General features: G+C 31.3%; 1 protein-coding gene and 1 non-coding gene across 2 annotated transcripts in view; one reads left to right on the forward strand and one right to left on the reverse strand.

The window, feature by feature from the left end:
* Nucleotides 1–26,843, forward strand: part of LOC107364550 (uncharacterized) — an 88,629-nt gene that overhangs the window by 34,338 nt on the left and 27,448 nt on the right. The window contains exons 2-3 of the mRNA XM_015931960.3: nt 20,937–20,987; nt 21,651–21,989. Coding sequence (XP_015787446.2) covers nt 20,937–20,987; nt 21,651–21,989 — 390 coding nt within the window. The remainder of the gene's footprint in view (nt 1–20,936; nt 20,988–21,650; nt 21,990–26,843) is intronic.
* On the reverse strand, nt 9,952–10,024 carry TRNAM-CAU (transfer RNA methionine (anticodon CAU)). The gene has a single exon. It is a non-coding gene; the product is annotated as a tRNA-Met (tRNA).

Here is a 26,843-nt window from a genome sequence, read left to right on the forward strand (position 1 = left end):
CATTGGTTATCCTTGTCTTCACTTGTCTCATTGTTTCTCATGTCAGTTGAAACTTTTGCTGATTCTAAATGAATACGAATGACGTAAGGTGAAATGTTTTTGTTGCACTCAATTTGTGATGAAACCTATTGATAAATGAGCCAAGAGTCGAAATAAGCAACAGCAAATAACGAAGAAATCAAAGAGTTAAACTTCAGGTAAACACATAAATGAATCACTTCTACCTTATTTCATCCTTTCCCTTCTTACGCTGTGCATTTGACACTATTATCAGTTTCTCTCGAAACCATCTTCTCCGAACGAAAAACAAAAAAAAGAAAGAAAAAAAAGTTGACAAAATTTGGAAAAGCAAAAAAGGAATATCAAAGGTTACCTTTTGTCAAGTACAGTTGATGAAGCTTACAACATTATTGATAGACTTATCAGGTAGAAATGGCTTTATTTAAGTTTATCGTTTGTTTGCCTTTTCTCTCTATCATTTTCATTATCTGTCCATTTATATCAAACAATTTCAAGACTGATAGAGTTGCTTTTGGGAAGTGCAGGGAAAAGGTAAAGACAAAAGGTTCCAACAGTTTAACAAATATCAACTTCAAGTTGAAGCAAAAGGAGAGAAAACAAATGATGAATACATTTATCTTTACGTTTGTTGTTTTATCATGTTTCATGGAAAAGGTGAAAGCATAGGAAAGAGGGAAACGAAAAAAAGAGAAACCTTAAGACATCAATAATCTAACCAATTTATATTGTGAATAACGTTCAATGAGAAAAGAGAAATGGAGAAAAAAATCAAAATTTTTCATTCTTTTAATCATTCCTTATTCACTGGAAAGCAAATCTTTTCTTTTCGTCATTCATCATTATTTTCAACAGTTTACTGACCATTGTTGCTCTACAAATATTCAAGTCTCTCTCCAGGAATTTGACCAATGCTTCAATGTTTCTTGTAACATTGTCAACTCATTTGCACTCCTTTCAATCAAATCATGAAGATGAACCATTGAAATTGGACGAACCGACATTCAAGCGAATTTACACATGCTACGAAAATTTGCGCCGTTGTCAAAAGTCACTCGTTATGTCCATGAAATTCAATTTTTCACGTCGAGATTGGCGGAGATTTTCCTTTATTGGTTTGTTTTTTTCATTCTTACAAAGATTTTTTGCTTCACTTTATCACTTGTTTCAATGGTTGGTAATGAAAAAAAAACGAGAAACAAAAGTAGAGCAAACAAACATAACAACTTAATCCTCTTTACCTGCAAGTTTGAAAACAGATTAAAATGTGATTGAAGGAAATGAAAAGAGGAAAAAGAAGCAAAAAACTTGTGTACATTCCTAGATTTATAGTTGTATTCTATGTATCAAAATAAGCCGAGAATCTTTCATGAAGTGAAATGAAACAAAAACTTTCATCGAACAACTTTCATTGAGAGAAAGAAGAGGAGACAGAAAAAAAGGTTGAAAACTGAAAAAGTTTCATGAAAAGTTTAAAAATTTACAAGGTAACGATGAAAAGAAAATCACATCAAGACAGAAATAATCAATCTGACAATTCAACTCGAAACTTTCATCGAAAAATCGAAACAAGAACAAAAAAAGAATTGAAAATGTAAGTCGATTAAAAGATAATTAAACAATTTCGAGTCATCATGAAGACTCTAAATTATGAGCAAATGAACACAAAGAATCTCACCAATTAAAATCAATTAAATCCCAATAAATCCTAAGCTTATACTGAATTGAGAATTTGGAATATGAAAAAACCCAAAAAAGAAGCATTTCCATTCTACTTTGCATAAAGTAAAATGTTAATCACTTAGCATTGATAAACTCGTCTTATTATAAATTTATCTGGTTTACAGTGCAACTATTATCACAACAACAATACCAATCTCATGAGGCTTTTTACATTACTTTAATGCATTCCTAAGTGAATAAGATTTGCTATTGAAAAATATTAATTCAAAGCCTAGCTGCATCAATAATTTACATTTGCAGACACAGCACTCGACACACTTATAAATGTGTAAACTTGCCTTCACATTTGCTTCTTCAATCGCATTCATGATTTCCTATTCTATTAGTTTGGTGCATCCAATCTTTTCTTGCACTTTCCATTTGATTCACTCAACTTTATCATTGCAAACTCAAAGTTATATTGTGATTATTTTTTATTATATCTATTCAGAATGGTTTCGTTGCATTTTCGCCCTGAAAAATGCCAACATTTTCTCTTCTTTTTTCTACTTCTTTTTTCCCCTCAAATTTCATTTTGCTCAACCTTGCTTCGCCTTCTCATCACAAATTTGTTTTACTTGTAATTCACTTTCTGATTTATTTTGACAACTTTTATCTCCATCGGCTACGTGAATAAACGGTGGATGAAAGAAGCAAAAAATAAGTAAAAAAACACTTTACCTTCAACAAAATTACAAGTCAAATTGAAACACACAAATTACAATTTTAGCTTTTTTGTTTCACTTTTGTTTCTCTTTCCAACTTTTTTTCTTGCTCAAACTTTTCATTCTGTCAGAACTTTTCATTTCACCATTTTTTTCTGCCCATTTCATCTTTACTCTGATGAATTCACTTATAAATATTGCAAAAAGCAAAGCTCAAATGATGATCACAAGTCGCTCACATTTTCACAGTCTCTTGTAATAAGACTGCCTTTTTTCAGCACAAAATTGAAATTCAACAATCTTGAAATTTTGTTTTCTCTTTTTTTACCGAAGAGAAAATGAAGGGAAAAAATCTTATTACTATTGTTATAACCCTAATTTGATGAAAAATTTACAAATTTAATTTAATATTAATAACGAAGAGAAACTTGCAATTGCAAAATTTTGTCTAACCCTTTGGTTACCTTTTCTTGATCTGTACTTTTGAAAATATTGTTTTCATTTTTTCTCTCAATTTGTTTTTTATTCCATTTTCTGTTCTTTTAACAAAACATGATTCTTCACAAAACAAAACATCAAATCATTGCGTTGTTATTGCATTAAGTTCAATGGTGAAATCCTTTTCTGGTTTTTCAATTACAATCAACACCTTTCAGAGCTTAGTTGCATCATTGGGTTTTAACATTATCAATGAATTCATTTGAATTTTTCATCTTTTTCAGAGAAGAACTTTGAATTTGGCAAATTTTCGATTTTTTGATGCTATTGTCAAAACAAGAAGCTTGATGGTTTTTCGTCTCCGGAAGCGAAGTTCAGTCTTGTTTATGGTTTATGAGTTTTTTTGCGACTTGATAAATTGTTGCTTTTCGTTAACATTGCATTTCGCTCGAATCAATTTTGATTTCAAACCCATTTTGAGATTGAAATTCAAGTTGAAATTAAAATTATTACAATCGGGTTTAATCTAGTTTGCTGTCATTTTTCGTCTTTCTGATTTTCTTTTAATAGTTTCAAGACATTGAAAGGCTCATTTTGCCGGATAATTTGGTTTTCAAATTTTGATTCCATTTTCTGCTGTTTTACTCTCCTTTCAACAATTATGGTGATAATACAATTCATGAGCTTGTCATGAAAACCCATGCAACTGTTTTTTCTTCACTTCTATTTCTTCGTAATGTCAAAATACATTTTGTTTTACTTTTTTTGTTTCTTTCTTTTCATCTCATTTGTGTCAATCTTGCTACTTGTAATAGCTAAACAAATTCTGAATGAAACTGTCATTCACAACATGTTTTCAATGTAATTTGTATTCCATCTCAAATGTATTGAGTTTCAGCAATTTTCAGTTCTTTACTTTTCACCTTACTCTCAATGGCCAACCAAAACTCAGAGCAAGCAGAATTCAAAAATGGCCTTAACTCTTCTAACAATTTCCAAATAACTACAATGAGATCTTGACCTAGAGGTCGAGTTAAATCGTTTGCCGAAAAATGCGAAAATTTTATGCGAATTTCAATCAATTCCATTTCGACCTTTCCTCTTAATAAAAGGATATTTTAGACAAACCTTTTCAAAGCCGAAGTTCGTCATTCCGCGTTTTGCCTCGAACAACTCATTAACTGTCTTGTTAGTCTTGAAACTGATAGTTGCACTTTGCTCATTCCACAGAAGATTCAGATTCTCTTGATAAATATTAATTTTCCTTTACGTGACAATATCACATTTGTTCATCTAGATTTGACTCAACATGTATTCATATTACCATTATTATCCACATCAACATTAGCCTAATTGAGTAATCAAAATGATACACACACAAGTGATATTGATTAATGTTAAATATAAATATCCATGAATCTAAATCATTTTAATTTACTTTTTGTTACGCTTGTCTTGATTCGCCTGTGATCATTATCATGAAATGGATTTTTTTCACTCCAAATTATCTCACAAGTTTATCATTTATAAACCAGCCAAGATGAAGTGCAAGGCATAAACAAAATATATTGGTAAAAAGAAGAAGAAAAGGAAGAGAGAGAAAAAAAACGAACCAAAAAAACTAGTTCGACAAACCTTAGCATCTTTACTCTTGACTTTGCAAACATTTTCATCTTCCTTCTCATTATCATCACCTTCAACTTTATCATCTTCTCATTGAACAACATTCTCAATTCTCTTCCCAATATTCACCAATAAACTCATCCATTGAGCCCACAATTACAAGGCTAAAGACGTAAGAAAGATGAGACTTAATTTGGGTGATCATTCACCCATCAAACTGTTTTACTATTTTTGCCTCTTCTTCATCTTCCATCTCAACGTCTCATTGTTTTCCCTTTTCATGATGGTCCAAAAACTCACTTTCCGATTATTCTGTAGACATTTTCTTTTCTCTCTCTTTTCCACCAAATCTTGTCATTTGATGAAGAAAAAACCACCAACAATTTTATCCACACTTTTCAATGAACTTTATCATGTTCATCTTTCTCACTTGTTAAACTCTTCTTACCATTCCATAAACTGTCTATCAATTTGCTGAGCTGAGCATCGATAAATCCAACAGAAAACCAACAGAAAACCCAAAAAGTGTTCTAATCCTTGATCATTACTTCATCTTCCAACCTCTCCATCATGATCTATGAAACCAACTAAACTTATCATTTTCGTCATCTTTACCATTCTCCAGTTTCTTATCCTTATCCAGTTTGATCAAAGCTGCTCAACCTCATAGCCTAAGCTTTCCAGTTGAACTTTACTTTGATCAATAACAAGCTTCAAGACCAAAAGTGAAACTCATTTTCCTATCAAATTAAGTTCTAAAAAAATGTCAATTTCAAGTTCATTTCAAACCATCTCAAAGTATCAATTTGTAGACATCATTTGCCTAACAATATCAAGTGAAATAGCAACAGTAATTTGTTGTCCAGAAATAATAATAATGTTGATGGCTTCTAAAAATATAATAATCATTGTATTAAAGATGATAATGATTCTAATGGTGATAAGGTCAATGTTATAATGATTTTATTTCTTATCTTTTTTCTTGCTTCCCTTGTCATGATTAACATCATTATCACTCTGGCAATATGGAAGTTATCATGTGAGTCCATTGAATGGAAAAATAAGTTGAACAAGAAGATGAGAGAAAAAAGAGAAATGAAGGAAAATGAGAAATGGACTTATCTTTTTTTTCTTCCCTTGCCTTCTTCTTATCATCATTATAAACATCACTATTTTTTTCTCTTCTTTTCTCTCATTTCAACTCGAATGTTTCGACTTTTTCCTCTCTCTCACCCACTTCGTAATTCACTTTGAACATCTTGCTCTTCACTGTCAAAAGCACTTGCTCTCATGATTATCGTCATATCATTATACATCATCAAGAGTAAAATAAGTTGAAATAGCCAAAAGTATATTTATAATAAAAGCTAACCTTGAAAGGTATTGGATGATATTTCAATAAATATAATAAAGATGATAATAATAATAACCTTAGGTCAAGAAAACAAACCTCGAATTGAACTCGAATATTCTTCTTTTTCTTTCCTTTGTTTGATTTTTTCTTCTTTCACTTTTTCTTTTATCATCTTTTGTATCAACTTTTTCTTTACACTTTGCTTACATTTAGATTCAATAAATAACACTTGGAATTTTTTCTTTCTCCAGGAAAACGAATAAAAAAAGAAGCGTTTGAATAACAATAAATTGTTAAACCTCAAGTTCAGGATGAGATTCGAATGAAGAAAGGATAAAAAAAGCATTTCTTTTGCTCAGATTCCAATGAAGAAAATCTGTTTAACTATTGAACACTCACTGAGATCGAGTGTTTATCGTTGAAAGATAACCAAAAAAAAGGTAAACAAAAAGTGACTTCAAGATTAAACATTTTGCTTTAAAATTTCGAGAAAAATGTTGACTGAAAAGCAAATGTTTTCAAACTTGGATCATCAGAATTGGCTCTTTCCAAGGAAAATGTTTCATGAAATTGTTTGCCCATGAAAGCCAATTTTCTCTTAGCAAAATTGTTTCAAGTTTGCATGAAAATTGTAATCAACTTTCTGGGTTAACCAGGATGGAAAGCAGGTAAAAATAGAAATTAGAAAATGTTTGGTTGATGGAAAATTATTGAAAGGTGAAACTCGATAACATACAAGTGAGGATAAACGCGAAAAGCGAAAGTAGAAACAAGCTGTGTAAATCGATTGAAACTTGAACCAGAGATTCAGAGTTTACTGTTATTTCATATCTGGCTTTTAACATGCAAAAATAATGGAGAATCAAAATTTGTACAAATATTGACAAATTATCAAAGTAACCGTTTTTCTGGTTCTGAATCAAAGCAAACCTTTTGTTAACCTTCAAAGGCTTTCATTCAACAGTCGCTTTCGTGACTAACAATAGTCAACAATTATCGTCACAATAACATTGCAAACTAAACAAATGTTTGGACTCTTTACACGAAACTTGTGTATTGACAGAGTTTTTTGTTAAATTGCAATTTACTTTGAATAAATGATGGACCGTTTTTTGTTCACCTTTTTTTCATGGTGTAAATGTTTCATGTTTTGATTAAAAAGCAAAAGGCTTATCAATCAAAAATGAGACTTTTGTCGCAAATGTTGGCCCGAAATGGAAAAGGCAGCAAAATTTGTTTTTACTCTCATTTCCAGATCATCTTTTATACAAAAATTCTGACGGCTTGTATCTTGAAATGCTTATCAATCAACAATTGTGTACAAATGACAGAAACAAATTGTTCAAATGATGTTGATAATGATAACTGAATTGTTCCAATGGTGAGAATTTTGCTTTCCATGAAAAAATATTTAACCAATTGTTCAATGTCAAGTTGACCTTTTCATTGATGTAATTGAATAATTACTAAGTAATTAACTTGTCAAGAGGAATGTCCATAAACAATAGACTGTCACAACAGTCGATAACATTTTCAACTGTCACTTTCAGGTAAAGGAAAAGAGGAAAAGAAATATTTGATGAAAATTTTCATATTAATGCTAATGTTCAACTCGAGTGAATAAATTTCAATCTTGAAAACTTGTGCTTTACTTTTTTCCTCCTTGTATTTAGCATTTTGTGTTTAAATATTTGCTCATGTTGTTCAACTGTCAACTGAAACACCATGAAGGAAAAGGCCAAAATTGTGATCAATTTTGATCAGTTGCGGATCAAATAGGATGAAGCAACTTGAGAGAAATTTGTTTCTTTTTCTTCTTCTTCTTTTTTTCATCAATTGTTCAATAGAATTGAAAATGAAATTTGATCGATAAGTGAATGGTTCAAGATTTGCTGAAGTCGCTTTTCCCTGATCAGTTTCAATCTCAAGTTATGTTGTTTCTCATCATTATCATCATTATTTTCCCACTATTATAATGATCATAAAATACTTGGAGAAGCAAAAGTAAAGGCTGAAGATGAAGAGAAGTACAGAAAAAAGAAGAAGAGAAATGAGTTGGAATATAAAAAGAGGAAAACAATGATTGCTGATGAAAAGAAATAAAAAGTCAATATAAGACGAGTCAAGATGTATTCAAGATACTTATTCAGGGTAAAGTTGCCATGGAGTAGCCATGGACAATGTTATCTTTGGACAAGGTTAGTGTTGGTCATTATCATTTCAATGCGACAGCAAACTGTTTGAATGTTATTCTTGCTCTTCTCCTTTTGTCTTCAATATTATTTCATTTCTTTTTGTTTTTATTTTCTTTTGTCTTTTTCTTTTTGGAAAACCATCTTTATCTTTATTCTGAATAGAGTGGCTCATGAAGACGACTAATTTCATTTTCCCTGTTCCCTCATTTCGAGCAACTTCTTTACTCTCCATTTCAAGTCCACGAGATTGAACCAACTTTACCCAGTTGCTCTTCGAGTCTTTTTGTTATTTTACTTCCTGACTCTTTCAGATATTTTTGCCTTTTTCCAACTTTTTTTTTCTCCAACAATTTTGAAACACATTGAACAGTTCAACTCCTTTTGCGCTATTTCATTCATCAACATCATTCCTTTTCTTTTTCTTCTGTTTTTCTGGTTTCGTTTCTCACTTTAATGTTGTTTCGTTTCTTCGTCCTTTTCATCCTACTTTCAGAAGAGAATATTTTTTGGTGAAGAAAAGCGAGTTTTGTGTAAATATATAAACACTTTGCAAATATGCATCTACTGAATGTCAATGTTGGTTTGGAAGAAGAAGAAGAGAAAAATTGTGCGAACTTTTGCACCCTCTTTTTGTAAAGGTTTCAACGGATTGATATTTTTTCCATGCAAGATGGAAAATCACTTTGATGGATTAGTTGGCGAACTTCCGATGACAGATTCTTTTCTTATATCATTTCCTTTGGATGGGCCTGGAAGAAAGGCGAAGAAGGGAATTGATATGTTGAGAGAAAGTACAAGTTGATGGAAAAAGATTGAAGCAAAAATATGCAATTTGCTTTAAGCAAATAGAAACTTGAACAAGGCAAAAAAAGTTTCAACATTAACGGATCCCTTTTTATTCCCTGTTTTTTTATAACTAAATTAGAGATGAAAAGTTAATTACCGAAGGTTATATTTTCCCTGTTAAAGTCAAACTGTTGTTAAACTTAAATCGATAGTTTCTACATCTTTGTATCCATTAAGATTATTGAATATTATGAGCAGCATCAAACAGTAAAATCCTAGAATCTTCATTTTCCAGCTATTTTGCTGCAAACTCAACTTTTAGGATAAAAGTTGCAATTTAATTCAATTGAAACAATTGAACCACAAGTGGCATTTTTCATGAAATCAACTCATAGATCAAGACAAATTGAAAATTGTGACATTTTCTCACTGCTTGATGTTCATTCAATAATTAATTGTAACTTCAGTTGTCATAGTAATTACATCTTATTCCCATGATAGCTGAGTTTGCGTCATTTGGATGAAAAAAACGCTGAAAATATTTAAACCAATTCTGAACGCACATAAAGATGTCAACTCATTTTCTGAAACATTTCATATTCATAAATGAACTTTTAAGCAAAATCAATAAAGGTCCATCAGTTAAAAATAGAATAAAAAATTTGGTCACAAGATTTTGCATAATAGCAACACATTTCAACGTTAACCATTTGCCGGTTGAATTTCGTTGACTTTTCAGGGAATTTCTTTTTTCTCCTTTTCGTATTAGCACATTGTTTAGGCAAGTTTTTGATCGAATCTGCAAAAAAATGAATTTCACTGGCATTCAACTGCAATAATCATTGATGTTAATTTTCACATACGAATTTCCATAGAAGCTTCAAAATTTTCAATTTTTAAACATTACTTCAAATTGGACTCAATGGTTAATCGAAAAAAAACAAAAATGTTCGAAAACGCACATGACGTTCAAAAGTTTGCTAAAAGAAAAAGTCCAATTTTCTGTACTGACACACTTTATTAAAGTGACTGTAGACAAGTTTTATACGATTTCTAGCTACTGCAATTTTAAATTTTTGATGTTAATCTGTACAAGAGATGGAGACTCATAAGGATCTTGAAAGAAATGCAAATTAAATAAAAAATTGTATGCCCCAAGTGAGGCTCGAACTCACGACCTTCAGATTATGAGACTGACGCGCTACCGACTGCGCTATTGGGACGGGCATGGTGAACACAGAATTTTTTTCAACTATAAACTCAACACTTGAACAGTTTACGTCAGACAAAGTTGCGCATTGCGAAAGGATTCAAAATCAGTAGTTTCATGACTAGTGATGATGTCATGTTAAACAAAAGGCATCTTAAGCTGAACAATTGTTTTAATAAGACTACTCATCATCTTCAAGTGTCTTTTATCAACTAATAGAATTGCAAATTTCAACTAATTTTCCCTGCATTTTCTGGTTTCTCATAAAATTGTTGGCCATAAATCCACTTTATTGAATGCTGTTTGAATCACACTATTTCAGTATAAATGATGACCAGAAAATATGAAACAGGATTAACCAGTATTAAAAGGATAACATTTCAAAAAAAAGACTTGAAATTTTCTCGCACTAACTTATTTATAGAATCGGATAAAGTTTCAATTTGAACCTTTTTAGCTGTTTAGGAAATTGCTGGCATTTTAAACAAATGAACAAACAAATTCGAAGCTGAATTTGTCTCGATTAATCAATTTTGCTTTACAATTTTCATTTCAAAAAATATCATTTTCATCATCAGTTGCAATTGATTTTCATCTAGTCATCATTATTCATCATGAATGGCCAATTTAACAATTACATTTAGAGTTGAAAAAGGCTGAATCTGACGCCTTCTCAGATTGTTAATTGATTTTCAATATTAATTTGTTTCAATTGTTGCAATCATTTTTCACTTTTATTAATTGCCAATTGCATTGATCGATGCATTAATTACATGAAAAACAACTGAACAGAAAATGATTCTTGTTAATTGTGTTTCAAACAATTATTCATTTGCAAATGAATAAATTCAAAATCATCTTTCGAGAGAAAAAAAGTTCATAAAACATGAAGAGAGAAAATTCCAGTTTCCAATTGATATTTGACAATGATTTTGTATCATGGGTCGAAGAGAAATGAAAAGTTCTGGAAGAGATCATGAAATGTTGATGGAATAATATATGTCTTCATTTTTGCCTGGAAAAGTGTTGAAATATTAGCTCTAAGTTTATAACCTTTCGTGATTGTGCATGAACAAATAGATCTGGAAATTATTGCATCTATTGACCTGGAAAAGGGTGAAATGTACTCATGCAACCCTTTGCCTCATTTTTAATGTGCAATTATTCATGGCCATCTAATGGTTTCCTTTTTTGCTCCAATATCAAGTATCAATCAATTTAAAAGTTGTTCATTAAGCTAACCTAAAATTAATGATTATTTAAGTTAACTTACGTAAATGATATGAATTCAATAATGAAGCTTGTCCATTAATCCGACAATCAATAATTTAATCATTAGTCATTAAGCAAGTTTCCAAATGGAGTGTTATGTAAACGGGATCAAATTTTCATCACAATCAAATCAACTACCATTTACCTAAATTGACGCATTTTTTGACCAAATGAGATACCAAGTTGGCCAAATGAATGGTTTCAAGGTGAATGTTAATTGATCATTGAGGTCATCTTCAGTTGTAACCAATTAACTTGCTCAAGATAAAACAAAATCTATTTTCTTGTTTCAATAATAATGCAAAATAACCCGATGATTAACGCGATTATCCTTAACAGTCGAGTTGGGAGACTGCTTTTTTTGCAAAACCTTTTTCACCACGCAAAAATCCAACCCATGTGGCTGGTGTATAACACATATTGACTGGCAATCGCTTCCACTGACTACACCCGTTGTAAGTCTAGAAGTGTGGAAAAAGTGTTTGAGAAAAAATCGATTTTCTTTGCTACACAATTTATGTTATCTAAAATTTTTATTATTATAACTAGGTCAGAAGATCGCTTGCCAAATCGGAGCCCTAGTGAATTTATTCCTCAAACTCTACTATCCTCTTAAGGAAACACCATCTTCTAAGTCACCATCTATCACTTAGATCTATCACATTATGTCAGACGATATCGATACCATGGTTCGATGTAAATTTTTATAATAAGTTATATTTATAAACTAGAGGGCGACTGTGTAAATTTCCTTGAGATTTAAAAACGCTTATTTAAGAGGATAGTGGAGTGAATCAATTTTCGTAACTTTTTCGGGTTTTGAGCCGTATTTCGATTACTATTATTGATATAATAAATCTCTTGCGAGTGACGAAAAGACATTTTTTCAAAATGTTTGACTTGACACAGATACTCTCTAGTTATGCAAGTTAACCAGCATAAAATCGCTAAATCACATTGAGTGACTATACTTATGCTGAACCAGTCAATAAGACTAACGACTAGAACTATTCGAGATAATATCATTTCTCATTTCTGGCATTTTGTGAGTTCTTATCTTTTCTCTTTACCTGCAAGGTTTAGTTTAATCTTATTCAATCTGATATCTCAAATGTGAATCAGATAAAGTAGAGAAACGGTCTCAATCGACATTATACGAGCAACAGAATCAAACACTTGAATAGAAAGATCTTTCTTTTGTTGAGCGAAAAACGACAAAATCAATTAAGTATCCATTATAATTGATTGATTGCTAGCAAAGAGACTTTTATTGATTAACTTGCATTGAAATTGAAATTATTATCAATTAAGGTAAGATGGAAAGAAAAAAATGAGTTGACTAACTTTTAATGATAACCTTGATTCAAGTCAAGAACCTAGTCTTCAAATGAAGCTAATCATTGAGAAGGTTTCAAGCCTTCTCTTTGTTCATTCATTCCAACATTGGAACTTCTTTTTTTACATTTCCTTTTCATTCTCTTCCCTACTCACTGCCATAATGACTGTCATTGATTCCAAAGCTAATACATTCTCAATGTATATTAACCCTTTAGGAATTGATAAGGATTCAGAAGATGTGATTAGCCCATTGAAAGGCAGAGGAAAAAAAGTCAACCCATTAAATGGAAATGAATGAAATTTATAACATTGTTTCGCTGCTAATTTGGATAATAATAGCTACCTTGATATATCAAAGCATCTAAACATTGATACAAAAAATGTTGCTGCTAATTGCTACACTCAAGTCATCCAATCGAAAAAGTTCGAACTTCGTTGTCAACAGAAAAAAAAATCCCTGAAATTTTATTCAGTTTCACCGATAACATTGAATGTGTGAAGAAAATATGAATCATGATTTGTAGTAATTGATTCTGAAGTTGCTTTCCATGTTATAATTGTTTCTTACAGTTACTATTAACTGATCGTGAGACCAATACATTATCATTGAGAAATATCAGAAAAGATCATTTGTCTTTCTCAAGATCACTAAATTGTTGTTAATCATAGCTTTTCATTTACGATTAAATCAATGATTTGTCAAAATTTGACACTTTTCTCTTTTCTTTTCCTTATAATCGCCAATTTTACACTAAAACTGCCCATTTTAGCTTTGATTAGCAATCAAATTAGAACAATTATCATCGCAAGATTTCTCCGAAACTGACAAGTTATTGAGTTTAATAGCAACTTAAGTTTTTCAATTTGAGAACAGCAAAGATTGTTTCCAATTATAAATCAAAGTTGACTTGATTACAAACAATTTACTCTAACCGATTACACTCAATTGAGACGTTAACTTGCTTTTTTATCAACAAACTGATTCTAAACATTTGCGCTTCTTTCCTTGTTCATGCTTTTTAATTCAACCTCAAAATGTAAAGCTAATTTTAGTTAAGTTTACCTGATCGCATGTTTAACCAAGAAAAAAACAGTTCTATGAACCTAATCATTTCTAAACTGCTTTTCACTATCAAACCATTTCATCATTATTATGCCATTAAACCCTTTCGTCAACAAAATGTATCCAAAGCAAAAACAAGCAGCAAAAAACTAACAAGATTGTTAATAAAACTCTTCATGTTTTTCATGAACCAAGCTTCAAGCATTTACTTTGATTAACTTTTAACGTTAAGTATCATAGCTGAAGTTGAATCACAGGCGTTGGAATCGAGAACTGACAAAATAAATTCTAAGTTGGTCTCAGAATCTTTAAAGTTCATTCCAATCAAAAATATAATGAATTCCCTTTTAAATTTAATTCGTTGCCACCGTTCGATATTCAATACACAGAAAATCGAAAACAATTCTATTGATATTTTATCACTTCCCAACCGAAATCGCGAAATTTGTGTTTCTATCAAACTGAATGATAGCTTATTTCACTTTGAATAATACTGACTGACTTAAGATAAGATAATAACCGTTTGGGAAAAGAAAGCTATTTTAAAGGAACTTATTCCAAAAAAAGTTTCGTTTGAAAAAAGTGTTCAAACAAGCAATTGGAGGGATTGACCGAAAAGAATGCTAATTTTTCAATTTCATTTGCTTCAAATCGACCACGCATTGGAATCCAATTACCAACTCTCTTGCTCCATGAAAATATGCAACTCGTTGTTGTGCTCTTTGCGAGTTTACTCAAACAATTCCAACATTCCATTCAACCTCGAGTTTCAATTACTTGCCAAGAAATGCAAAAAAATGCAGCCTTTTCCATCCATTGAACCAACCTCAATCCAAGACTGAAAAAACCTCCAAACTCCAAATTTTTATAACTGGGATTTTCTTCACTTGCAAACTGGAAAACAATCTAATTTGAGAATCTTTACCATGTTTCTCGTTCATGGCAACAATCATCATTACCATTGAGCCAAACATGATGAAGCTCATCAGTGCATATTGGAATATTTGTAAACAAAATTCCCTTGAAACAATATTTCAATTTTTAGAAGAAAAAAAAAGTTGAATATCAAAGTAGCAAACTTTTTTTCCATCTCTTTCTTCAATTGAAAATTCACTCCACGAATTATGAGATGAAACGTTTTAATGAAAAATTATTTTCCCTTTAAAATGCACAAGTTCAACAGAGAAAAACATGAAAACAGAAAATTGATTGAAAACTTATCCAAATGGATAAAGTTTATCTAACCTTGCAACTCATTTCAACAAAATTTCTAGCATTCATTTTCTATTCTCATGTTTCTTTATTAGAAGCAAATGAAGGGCAACTTTAAGCTCATCAGTATGATTATCAAACTCATGATAACTCGGCTGATTATCCAGTTTCAACTAACTTTTCTTTTCTTTCTTTATTCTTCATAAAAACTTTTACTTTTCCGGATAAACTTGGAATTGCCATTTTCTATTGAATAATGAAACATTTCCAGTTTGTCTTTTCATCATTCAAATGCAATTCAAAGTTGAAAGTGAAACAAAAATTCCCAATGAATTTTAATAGGATAACTTAGAGTTTGACTTAACTCGAAAGCATAAGTTTACCTCTTCAAGTCACGATTTATCAACATTTTATAAGCGATAAACAAAAATATTTCAATGAACTTAATGTTTGATTTGGTTGCAACTTTACCCTAAAGTGATTTGTTTCTTGTTTGTTGTTTATGCATAAAGAGCAAAGAGCAACTTTTATTAAATATTTTCAATGCAAAACTCGCAAGAAACGGAAAATTTATTCAACAAAAAGGAAACATTATTTCTCATTGATTTTCTCACTCAAAGTATTTTGAAACAATTGAGTGAAAATTGGACAAAATATTCATCTTGCAACCTGAGAAAACTTTTGATGTCTTTTCACTTTTGAAACTTTTACCTCTAAATTAGAAGAAATTCATGAAAATTTAAAAAGTCGAAATTACATTTTTCTTTATAACTTTGAAAAAAAGTTTCTCTAGAATTGAGTTGAAATGTTCAATTGTGGGCTTTGGTGAAAAAAAGTGTTATGATACACACTTTGGTGACCTTTTTTATTTGATGATGGTTGAGCCAAGAAGAGTGTTTAATGATGATTCAGACGCAACATGAACAGAATTTGTAATGAAATTGTTGCAATAAGAAGGTTTAAAGTGTGAAAATTGGTTGAAAAGAATAAAAAAGTTGGACAAAAAATTGAAAATGTTGCCAATGGTCGGGTCAATGTAACGACTTGTTATTCTACCTTTTTCCATGATATTCAGGTTAAACGAAGCGCAAATGAAAATGATGAGTGAAATGACTTTTTCCTCTCAATTCCATCTTGTTTCTTCCCACAGCTTGGAGTAAAAAAAGATGGACAAAGTAATGAGTTTATCAACTAATCGAGTCAAAATGATAATTTAACCTTTCCAACGTTAAGTGGTCAACAGTTGAAAGTAAAAGTCAATCGATGAGTAAATGATTATGACAATTGAAAAATAATTCAATATCGAGTTCGATACATTTTCCTCTTTCCTTTCAATTTCTTTCCTGTTTCATCAACCGCAATTAAATTATCGGTCAACTCGAACCATTTCAATGTCTCATTCGTTGGAATAACTTGAAGCAAAAGAAGTAAAATTTCAATTTAAATCATTGAATCAGTTTCTCCTTTTGATCGCCAACTTGATGAGAAAAAATGGAATCGTCAAGAGAATCAAATCTCAAGATTTGCAGAATGAAAATGATTATAAGAGTAAACATTTTGCTTAATAAAACTTATTAAGCACTTTTGTCCAGTTTTATTTTCTCTGCTCATGTTGACATTGACAGAACAAATGATGAAAATGATGAGCATGATGCTGATGAAGAAGATGAAGAAAAAAGTGGTAAACATGGTGAAATTCAAAAGGTAAGGTAAAAGTGATTTCTTTGTGAGAAGAATCGAGGGAAAAACGAAAGCGAAACAAGATGAAAAGCAATGAAAATGACCAAAACTAAAGACTAATGAGTTTACCAAGCATTTTTTTGTTGCATGAAGAGTCTTTACTGCTGATTGAATCAACCTTTTCAAACTGAATCGGTCTCTGAAAATGGAATGCATTTCGAAATGAATGTTGTATTCGATGACCCAAAATGTGATACTTTTGTCTTTTTCCAGTGAATCTGTTGATTGAGATAAACAATTGTCTTCATCTGTTTTCTAGGCAACCGTTAATTAGTGGCCAGTTTAATGGCCTTTATCATGGAAAACCATTTTCAAGAATAAAATGCAAAAAATTAATGAAACCTCATTTAATCGCATCTTCTACTGCTCTCCATCTCCATGACATTTGTGACCATTTTTACTCTTCTTTTTGGTCCAATTGGTCGATTAAAAGATTCATTGAGATTCATGAGCATGGATTCATAAGCATTACCTTTTCAGTTGCTCTTTAAATCTCACTGAATGCTGTAACATTGAATTTTGTTTTCGTTTCTTCGGTTTACCTTTCTTCTTGCTCTTCCCGAGTTTCCGTTCATCAATGTTTATGTATGAGTCTCAATGATTACAACTTTTCTGTTGCAACAAAATGTGAAAATGATAATGTTTCAGAATTCATCAGATTAATGCAAAATCATTGCATTTTTTCCCCACTTTTTCAGATTCTCTCACAAATCGCTTCTTTTCTCATCCTTCCAGCAATTGTAATCACAGGTTGTCTCGATTGTGTCCACAATAATCAAATGTAAACCTCAACTTTTTGTCCATTTACATTGCATTCTCAAGAGAATGGTAATGTGATTCATGGTCAGTCAAAAGGTGGACAATTTCGTTTCATAACAACTTTAATATGTAAATGTAAAATGATGTGTCAAGAGAGAGCGTGGAAAACATGAAAAAGAAAATGAATGGAAAAAATGAATAGATATTAGTAAAAAGACGAAACGAAACGGAAAAGTAAAAAATTTTCATTCTTCTCGTCCATTCAAAAAATGTAAACCTAACATCAAGTTTAGTCTTCGAATTTTTCATTCTAAAAGTTTCTCTTTTTCTGTTTTGTATCAACATTTTTTCCTCTCCAAATGCCTATTCAATCCTTTGACCAACGATGAACATTTTGCTAATCAAGCTTCTTCTCGTATCTTTTGAGGTTTGTATTCTTGGATAATGATGCTCTTGACTCGACTCTTTACTCAAATTGTCAAGTATCTGCTTTCGATTGACAATTTAAGTTTTTCGTTCCCTTCTTATACCGTAAACGAATCAATTCCAAACTCAACCAGATCACACAAGAATAAAGTTTTGAGCAGTCGAACTCTAAAAATTTCCTCCAAACTTTTTCGTATTCGATTGTTTCTTCATTATCGCCTTGTTTTACCAAATCTTTTACTCAAACTTCTCATGAAATATCAATCAACTCTGTTCATGTGCCATTGAAATGCGAATCCAACGCTTTTCAAAATTTCTTGATCTCAATTCCTTGAAAAATGTGCCAATCTTTTTCTTCTTGAAAACTCAATTTAATCAAACTCTTTCAACTCCCAACCTCAGTTCAACTTGATATTGAACTCTTTTGTAGTCTTTTCTTCATGAGAAAAGTTATTTTTAAAAAAATGTCTAATCAGATACATCACATTTATCATCAGCATATTATTCCAGGAAAACTTTGTCTTCCTCTTTTCATTTTCCTTTTCACTTTTCATCGCTTCCAACTTTCAACCTTTTTTTTCATCTCATTCTTCATTCTCACCAGTTAACTAATCATGTGAAAACAAAATTAGGTATAAAACAAATTTCAACTAAATCTACCCAATCTCTGCTTCATCTTCTTCTTTATCCAAAGCACATATTTATTTTAAACAGTTAACCCAAAAAAGCACATGACACTTTTCCCTGTGGCTTCATCAGATTGTCTATCGAGTTCACTTGCCTATTCAGAACATTGAGCTAAACTTTTCTTCTTCCATCAACTTTCATTTTCCCATTGAACCATCACTTCACCTCAACAGACAAAAAATGTTAACCAAATGAGTTTTCATAGTAACTGTATGAAAAAAGGCGAAATATGGAGAGAAAAAAAAGTTTTACAGAAAATCAAATTTAAATAAATTTGGAACTTTATCTATTAGAATTTTGGGCAAAAATGGAAATTTATTGATGATGAAAATGTACTCGATAGAAAGATTTACATTGTTTTACACGAAAAGTGAATGAAGAGTTTTCGTTGTTGCTCCAAACAAAAATTGAATTGAAAATGCTATTAATAGTTGTAACTTGTTTCAATCAAATTATCGTTATAACATTTGATGAAAGGCATTTCCTTTTCAGATTCTTTTGAAAATTGTCACTATTATTGTAATGAAATTTCAACCTTGAATTGTATTCATTGATCGATACAAAATTCATGTTCAATGTCTCAATCAGATTGACAAAATGTTCAAGCCGCAAAATGTTCAAATGTAAAGTAAGGAAGAGAGAGAGAAAAAGAGTTAAAATGTTTCATTATTTTCACTTCTAGCGTAAATGATGTTATTGAAAATAAATAATACAAAAGTGAATATCAGTTACGAGTTGAATGGATTCTGTTTTCCTTCATTGAAGGCCAAAAAAGCAAAATATTGCCATTCAATTGTTAAACTGTAAAAAAGGGAATAAAACTATTTGCATTTCAATCGGAAAATCAAATGATGCTCATGATTGAGTGACATTTGTCCACAACTGCAAATGCAAATCAAACCTTTATTTTTGTCTCATTAATCTCAAGAAAAGTTATTCAAACAAAAAAAGCATTTGCTTAAAATAGCAAAATTCAAGAAAAGCAACATTCGACGAAAGCAAAACAAAAGTTCATAACAAAAACAATCCTCAACATAAAGCTATTTCCATTTCGCAAAAAAACTTTTCTATTCACGCTCAACTTCTGTGCGAATTTTAGACAAATTTCAAACACTCGACATTTCCAATTCAGATTGAAACGAAATCGAAAATTTAAATCTGCAATAAAAAGAGACAAATGAAGAATCAATTGAAGAATCATTGGGTTCATTAACTAACCACTCAACAAGATACTTTTGTTATTTGGATTGCTTCTCACTCCCAGCTTGGAGGGAAGTTTTGCTACAAAAAATGGTGAAACAGATTACTCTTTCAAGAGTTCTTGATCTTTCAGCGCTCAAAGACTTTGCCATTTTTTCATTCGAAAGCACCTTCTATTGAGCTTTCGAGATTCATTTTTTACAGCAAATCTCCCATCACAATATTACTTTCATCTATAAATCTTTTTCTTGGTGAGACATTCGCCATGGAAATTGTCTTGTAAACAGTTTAATCCTGCAATCTCATTAGAGATTCTCAGTTTTTTCCCTTTCATGGCAACTCTTTCACCTCTTACAAGTAAAACACTGTTACAAGTGCTGTTAAACCCAAAACTGGTCAACATTACTGTTTACAACACACTTACCTTGGCTACTGTTTTCACCCTGAAAACAAGATAATTATTGATGTTGAGTAGTTAAACTGTTTACACCATTATTCACGTATAAATGGCACTTTACGATGGGTTAATTTAGATTGCATGGGTTTCAATGAAACTGCAGAAAACTTTTCTCATTAATAAACCTTCTTTTCATGTGTCCATGTGATTGTCACCTTTTCCCTCTATTCTTACATGGAACAATGCATTATTTATTAATTTTCATTCGACACTATTAATTATTGAGTAATCTTTTCATTGCACATCTCAATGAATAAAGTAGCCTTAATTATCCATTGAATAAATGGATTGACAAGTTAATGTTTCCGGCCTTTTTCCTCCCAAAAGCCTCCCACTTGATCATCATAATTTCCTCATCGTTTAAGGAACTTCAAGCAAACATGAATCTTGCAAATGATCATAATTACGAATATAAATTGAAGCAATTTTCCTCAAATTCAACTTTTTCAAGTTGACTTTTCTAACTCAGAGACAGTTTGCAATCTCGAAAACTATTTCTGGTTTAAAATCAAAGCTTGGATAATGAAACGAGCAAACTGAACTTTGAACCAAACGGCAGAGTGGAATGAAAGTTTTTCAAAATTTTAAGTAACAGTTGAATGTTTGATGTTAAATTGAAAAGAATCGACTTTTGAATTTGTTCTTAAAGCAAGAAATTGAATCATTTTTGATTATCTTTATACTGATGTTGGTCAACATGGGATTTATCGTCTTCTTTCACCGGATCTCAACTTTCAACTGATCACTAATTAACCTTAATTATCTTTTCAGGTTCACCTGGCATTCAAATTAAGACTATCAATCAATTTGATGATGTTACAGGTAAGAATTGAAACCTTTGCTGACTCAATATGCTTTAAAGTTTCAACCATAAAATGTTGCAAATTTCATTGAACCTTGCATTTGCAGATTACATGAATAAATGAAGAGCGATTTGAAGAAAAGCAAAAAAGTAAAATCACAAGAAATGATGAATAATGAAACGAGTAAAATAATAAGAGTAATGATAATTATAACGAAGCATCATTTACAGGCATAAATGGCAGGATAATTCATTATTCATTTGATTGCCATTGCATCAGTAAATCTGTTTATGAAGAGAAAAGGATTGAAAGAGAAAAGTTGGAAGAAATGTTAGAGAAAGTTGTTTGAATAAGAATTTCAACTGACAGCAGAAAAATGAACATGATTCATTGTTCGAACTGTATCATAAATTGTTGTTCCATCGATAAAAAAGCAAGAAAATGCAACTAATCAGTTATTGTTGGTGGGTGGAAGTTATTGCAAACTGAATTGAAAGAAGAAGGAAAAATGTTCAGTTAATCGGATTTAAGATTGAGGTTTGTTTTCTCAGGTAACTTTCTCTGTTTTCCAGCAATTTGTTAGTTGGAAGGAAAATTGTTTTAAAAATGAAACAAAAGGTTATAAAATGAAATATCTATCAACTCTATTTGGGTTAATTTTTCTTTCTGTATTATTTTTCAGTTTTGAATCGTTTTACTGCATCATCTGGTTCTCGTGTTGAACTTCCCTGTGACCTTACAATTCCTTCTGCAGAGGATTCAATTAGTTTAATACTTTGGTACAAAAATGATCGCAAAAGTCCTCCCATTTATAGTGTCGATGCACGAAACTCGCCCGTTGAGAAGGCTTCCCATTTTACTGCCGATGAGTTCAAGAATCGAGCCAAATTCAATTTATCCGTCCGTCCTGGTTTACTTTCCATTGAACCTGTTCACCAAGAAGACACTGGACTCTACCTTTGCCGGGTAGACTTTAAATGGGCAAGAACAGTAAATACGTTAAACAACTTGACTGTCATCGGTAAGTTTTATTTTCGACATCATTCAACCTTTGAACATTACTCGTGTCAATATCAGTTCGATGTAATTGTTAGAAAAACTTTGTATTTTCTTTCGTTTTTGCGCATTGTTTTTGAAGACTGATTGTAGTCACAGTAAACCGAGTTGGCTTTATAAATTGTTATCAAGTTTGTAGAGATGCAAAATGATCACAATAGAAGAAAAATTTTGAGTTATTTGAATTGGAACCGATTTTCGATGTCAATTTTGATCGATTATTTTGTTCCTTTCAAGTCACGTTCTGAAATTAGACAGCTTTTGCCCTTTTTTCATTTCTCATCACTTGCAATTTTCAATTGCTATTAATACAGCTTATGAAGATGAAAACACATTGTCAACTTATTTTCAGAGGCTGCATGAAATAAGCAGATTGACTTTCTTATGTTTAACCAATTTAAAATTCAGGGTCAATCTCAACCTTTGAAGGAATCCACTGGAGGTTATTATGCAATTTACTGGGTCAAACTAAGGTTAATGCTGTCAAGTAAATTTGTGATTTAATAAGATCACAATTTTCCCTCTACTTTCATCCCCATTTCCTATCCACTTAGCAAACTTAATTCATCTGATTATTTTTATACTGACAATGCGATTGAAGTTGAATTGCGTTCCGTTTCAACTTGCGTTGACGTTTTGCCCCTATTTTCAACTTCAAACAATTCTTAGCTCAGATAATATAAACACATTCAAGTGCTTAGCTTGAAAAGCAGAAGCATAAAAATTGCAAGAATAGTCTCTAAAACGTTGGCTCGATCACAGCACAATTTCCTAACGGCAGAACGAAAACTAAAGCAAACGAAAATTTGCATATTTACTCAATCAACTTACTCTCAACATTATCTCTAGAAATCTCAAATTCATTTTTCAGTTTCTCAGAAAATGATTTTCTAACTCCCAGTAAAACTCTCTGTTCTACCAAGTTAACGATTATCTATGTCAAGTAACATTAAAAGAGAAGATGCAACTTATGCAGGGAATAAAAAAGAAGAAAAGATTCCATGTTTTTTTTCAGTCAACATTCCAACATTTGCATTTGCCTTTTCCTCTATCATCTTAATCATTCTTATTCACATTTTTGTGTCTCCCAACAATATAAGTCACTTAAAACCAACAACAAGAACCAGCAAACCAACAACATAACAACATTATAAATCGCATCTTCACAAGGCTCTTTGTTTCACTTGCCTCTTCTGTTCATTTATCTTGTATCATCTTTCGCCTTCACTCTGATAATGATGACCCTTTCCAACATGTTTCATCTTCTTCCCGTCTTCCCAGTTTAACCATCTTCTTCTTCTTCTTCCTCATCCCAATCAGATCGATCCTAGTAAAGCATTTTCTTCCCTTTTCTTTCTCTCTTCTTATTTTTACTCTCTTCCCTCATCATCATTATCATCACCATTCCTTGTTGCTTGCTGGTTGAGGTTTGACAATGAAGTGAAACCAAACTGACATCAAGTACAAAATTAAGGTTAAAAACAGCAATTCTTTTGCTTTTTTACTTCACAACTCTTCTCATCCTATTATAATAATAAATATCATCATCACTTAATGGTTATTGTGATGGTGAAATGTGACGCATTGACATCACTAATAGCTGTGAAATTTTCATCATTATCATTAATATTAACGATCATGAATGTTTCATTATTAAATAATTAAAGCAGGTTAACAATGGGTAAAGATTATTATTTAACAAGCAAGAGATGGAAGCAAGAAAAGGTCTTACAACCTCAACGATGAGTAAAGTTGAGTAACATTATTTTTATGTAAATTTGGTTATGCTAATCAGCTTGCAATTTTACTATCATTTTGCTTGTAAATAGAGAGGAATCTGAGAGAATAGCAACTTTTCTCATCTTTTATTAAATTAACATTTCTTTGTTTTCTTTACAATATTTTTCAAGATGAAACTGAATCATTCACAGATTATTGTAAAGACACTTTCATGTTTCAAACTTGGCCAATCATTGAACTTGCGTCAATAATTGCATCAACTTCGTCAAAGCTCAATCTTTGACTTGTTTGCATGTAAAGTTTAATTTAAATAGCGAGATTTAAAGTAAACTTTGGGTTTAAGGAAATGGTTCAAAGATGCATTCTTTATAACATTATTTCAACTCATCTGATTACTTGTTTGCAATCTTTATTGGAATATCTGTTGGAATCTGTTTACCTTCAAGGTAACAATAATAAGTGTTGATCGCGATGATTGAAGGTAAAGAGGTGCAAATAGAAAATTTCCCAATCTGGATAATTTCTCTCTTTTCACTCATGAAAATTGTTTGCTTGAAATGATAAGAGAATCCTGAAGCTACATTTCAACGAATCCAGTGTTGCTTTGGACAGAATTTCAACAAAACCATTGAATCATTTGATTAGTAAAAAGGAAAAATTTTGTTTCTACTTTCTTCGTTTTCTGGCATTCTTTCCTTCAAAAGTAAATCTCATTCATCTTTAATTTCGCTCATCATGAAAAGTAAAGGTTCAACTGATAAAGATTCGTTCTTGAAGTTGTTCCATGCAAAGTAAAAGATTGGATAAAGGTTAAAGTATTCAAAATTACAATGCTAATGTTATCAATGAATTTGGAATATTTACAGGAATAAAGTTTTTTGTTTCAAGTTTATTTCATCAATTGTTTCATTAGATTAATCAATATACAGTTTTGCATTTAGAATAAATTCTTTACTTTTTACCAATTTCTCGAGCTTCAATAATTGTGCAAAGCTAAACTTATTGAATATTAAATCGTAACCTCAAAACTGACTTAGATTTTCTGAGCAAGTTAGTTTACTCAATTAGAGTTCTGAATACGGCATTTCTCTTTGACTTTAGACAAGTTGCCGAAATGTGCAGTTGCCTTCTTAAATTGCTTCAACAGTTATCATATTGTTCACACCGGTTCTCAGATTATTTAGATATAATGAATTCCAAAACTTTAATTGTTTATTGTTGCTTTTGGAAACAAGGCTCAAGATATTTTTCTTAGGTTAGATGCTAGAATAGTTCTAACATCTTTGATTTGCGCCATTTGTGCTTCTTTACTTTTCAGATATCGATCAAAAAAGTGTTAATAAATTAGTTGCTCGACAGTTTTCACTCAAATTTTGCGTTCATTTGGAATTAAAAGTAAAATGGAGTGAATTTGATGCACAATTAACTTTTGTTTCTGGAAAAGTTGAAAATGCACAAAAATGTAAACACTAAATGAGATGAATAAAAAATTGAGAAGAAATCATTGAATCAAAGGATAACCATTGAGGTGAAGTTTTTCAAAGCATAAGTTTGCAAGAAATGAAAAGACGAAAAGGCATTGAATTAATAACAATTGGTTGAATATCATATTTCAAGAAAAAATTGCATGTCAAGTGTTTCTCTCAATTGAACTACTCATTAAATGAATATGATTAACAATTTTGATAATGCAAACAGTTTTGTGTGTAAACATTGTCTCCTCATTTACTTACTCCTAGACAGTAGATTAAGATGTAAGAGAAGAGTTGAAATAAAAAAATATTGGCTACATCAGACAACGAATAAAAGGAATGAAAAAAGTTCAAGTTGTGACAAGAGATCCAGTATCTCGATTGCAAGAGTGAGAAAGGTGGGGAAAAATGAAAGATAGACAAGCGAGGAAAGATGGAGAATGATATAAGGTCAGTAATAGGAAATAATAAAAATGAGATCACTAGACTGTTGTGACAGAATAAGAAGAAGACGGTAAAGTTGAATAAAGTAAAATGTAAAGGAAAAGAAAGGGAAAGAGAGAGAAATCAATGATTGGACAAATGGTAATCTTAATAATAACGTTGATAATAGTAATAATATATCAGGTATCCAATGCTGAGACATTCATGTATCGTTTTTCTTCTTTTGTACAGTTATCAGCATGTCATGTTGAATCTCTTATTCTATCTTTATTCTTGTGCTTTGTGTCCTTCAACCAGAAATATCATCAGTTGGATAATCTGCAGAATGGTCAGTTTTTTCCTCTTTCTTTTACCCCTCTTGGATACAGATAATAAGATCTGTAATGGACCATAATATATATATTTCTGTTTATAAACCATTTATATTATGCGATACAGATGCTTCGGATGACACTTATGGACAGATTTGATATTTTAAGGCTTCTTTTTTCGTTTCATTAGGAAGTTTTCTGTCACAATTTCCGATAACAAGAAGTTTATTCGGGTTCGACTGAGATTTTTTACTACGTGCTACAATCAGCTTACTATTCCTTTTTATCTAATAGATCCTTTACTCTTGACTGCGATAACTCCTCAAAATACCCCAATCCTTCAAAAAAATCAAATTGCAGTTGCCCTTTCAATGGGCAATTCAACTTTGATCCATCATGTCCAATGTCCAATTTATAATTGTTACTAATCTTGATATGAGTGATGAACATTAGCCTAACACTATCGGGTCAGAAAAACTTTGCGAAGCAAGAAAATGACCTTCCAATGTCAATTAGAGGTTAAATAAAGAATTGACCTTGAATAACCTTGAGCACTCGAACTTATGGTTGCACAATCTAGATAAGCTTATGGCTTAAGTCTGAAGTCTGTAGCACTGACCGTTCGTGAGTTATGCCTGCATGAAGGCGTAAAATAAAAAAAGTCCGGTATGAGCTGAATTAAGCGTAGATTTATTGATAGCCTTCTCCGTGCATTCTGACCACCCGTAAGCTTTACCAAAATGGATCAGTCTTATAATCCATTTCTAGAATCGATTTTAGTATTTCTTGCTGATTCCACCTGATTTTATGCAAGTTTGAAATCAGTTTGTTGTATTCAATTGAAATAATTGA

This window comes from Tetranychus urticae, chromosome 1 (assembly GCF_039701765.1).
Source record: "Tetranychus urticae isolate SD_2017Ah chromosome 1, NJAU_TeUrti_SD_1.0, whole genome shotgun sequence".
NCBI classification, from domain to species: Eukaryota; Metazoa; Arthropoda; class Arachnida; order Trombidiformes; family Tetranychidae; genus Tetranychus; species Tetranychus urticae.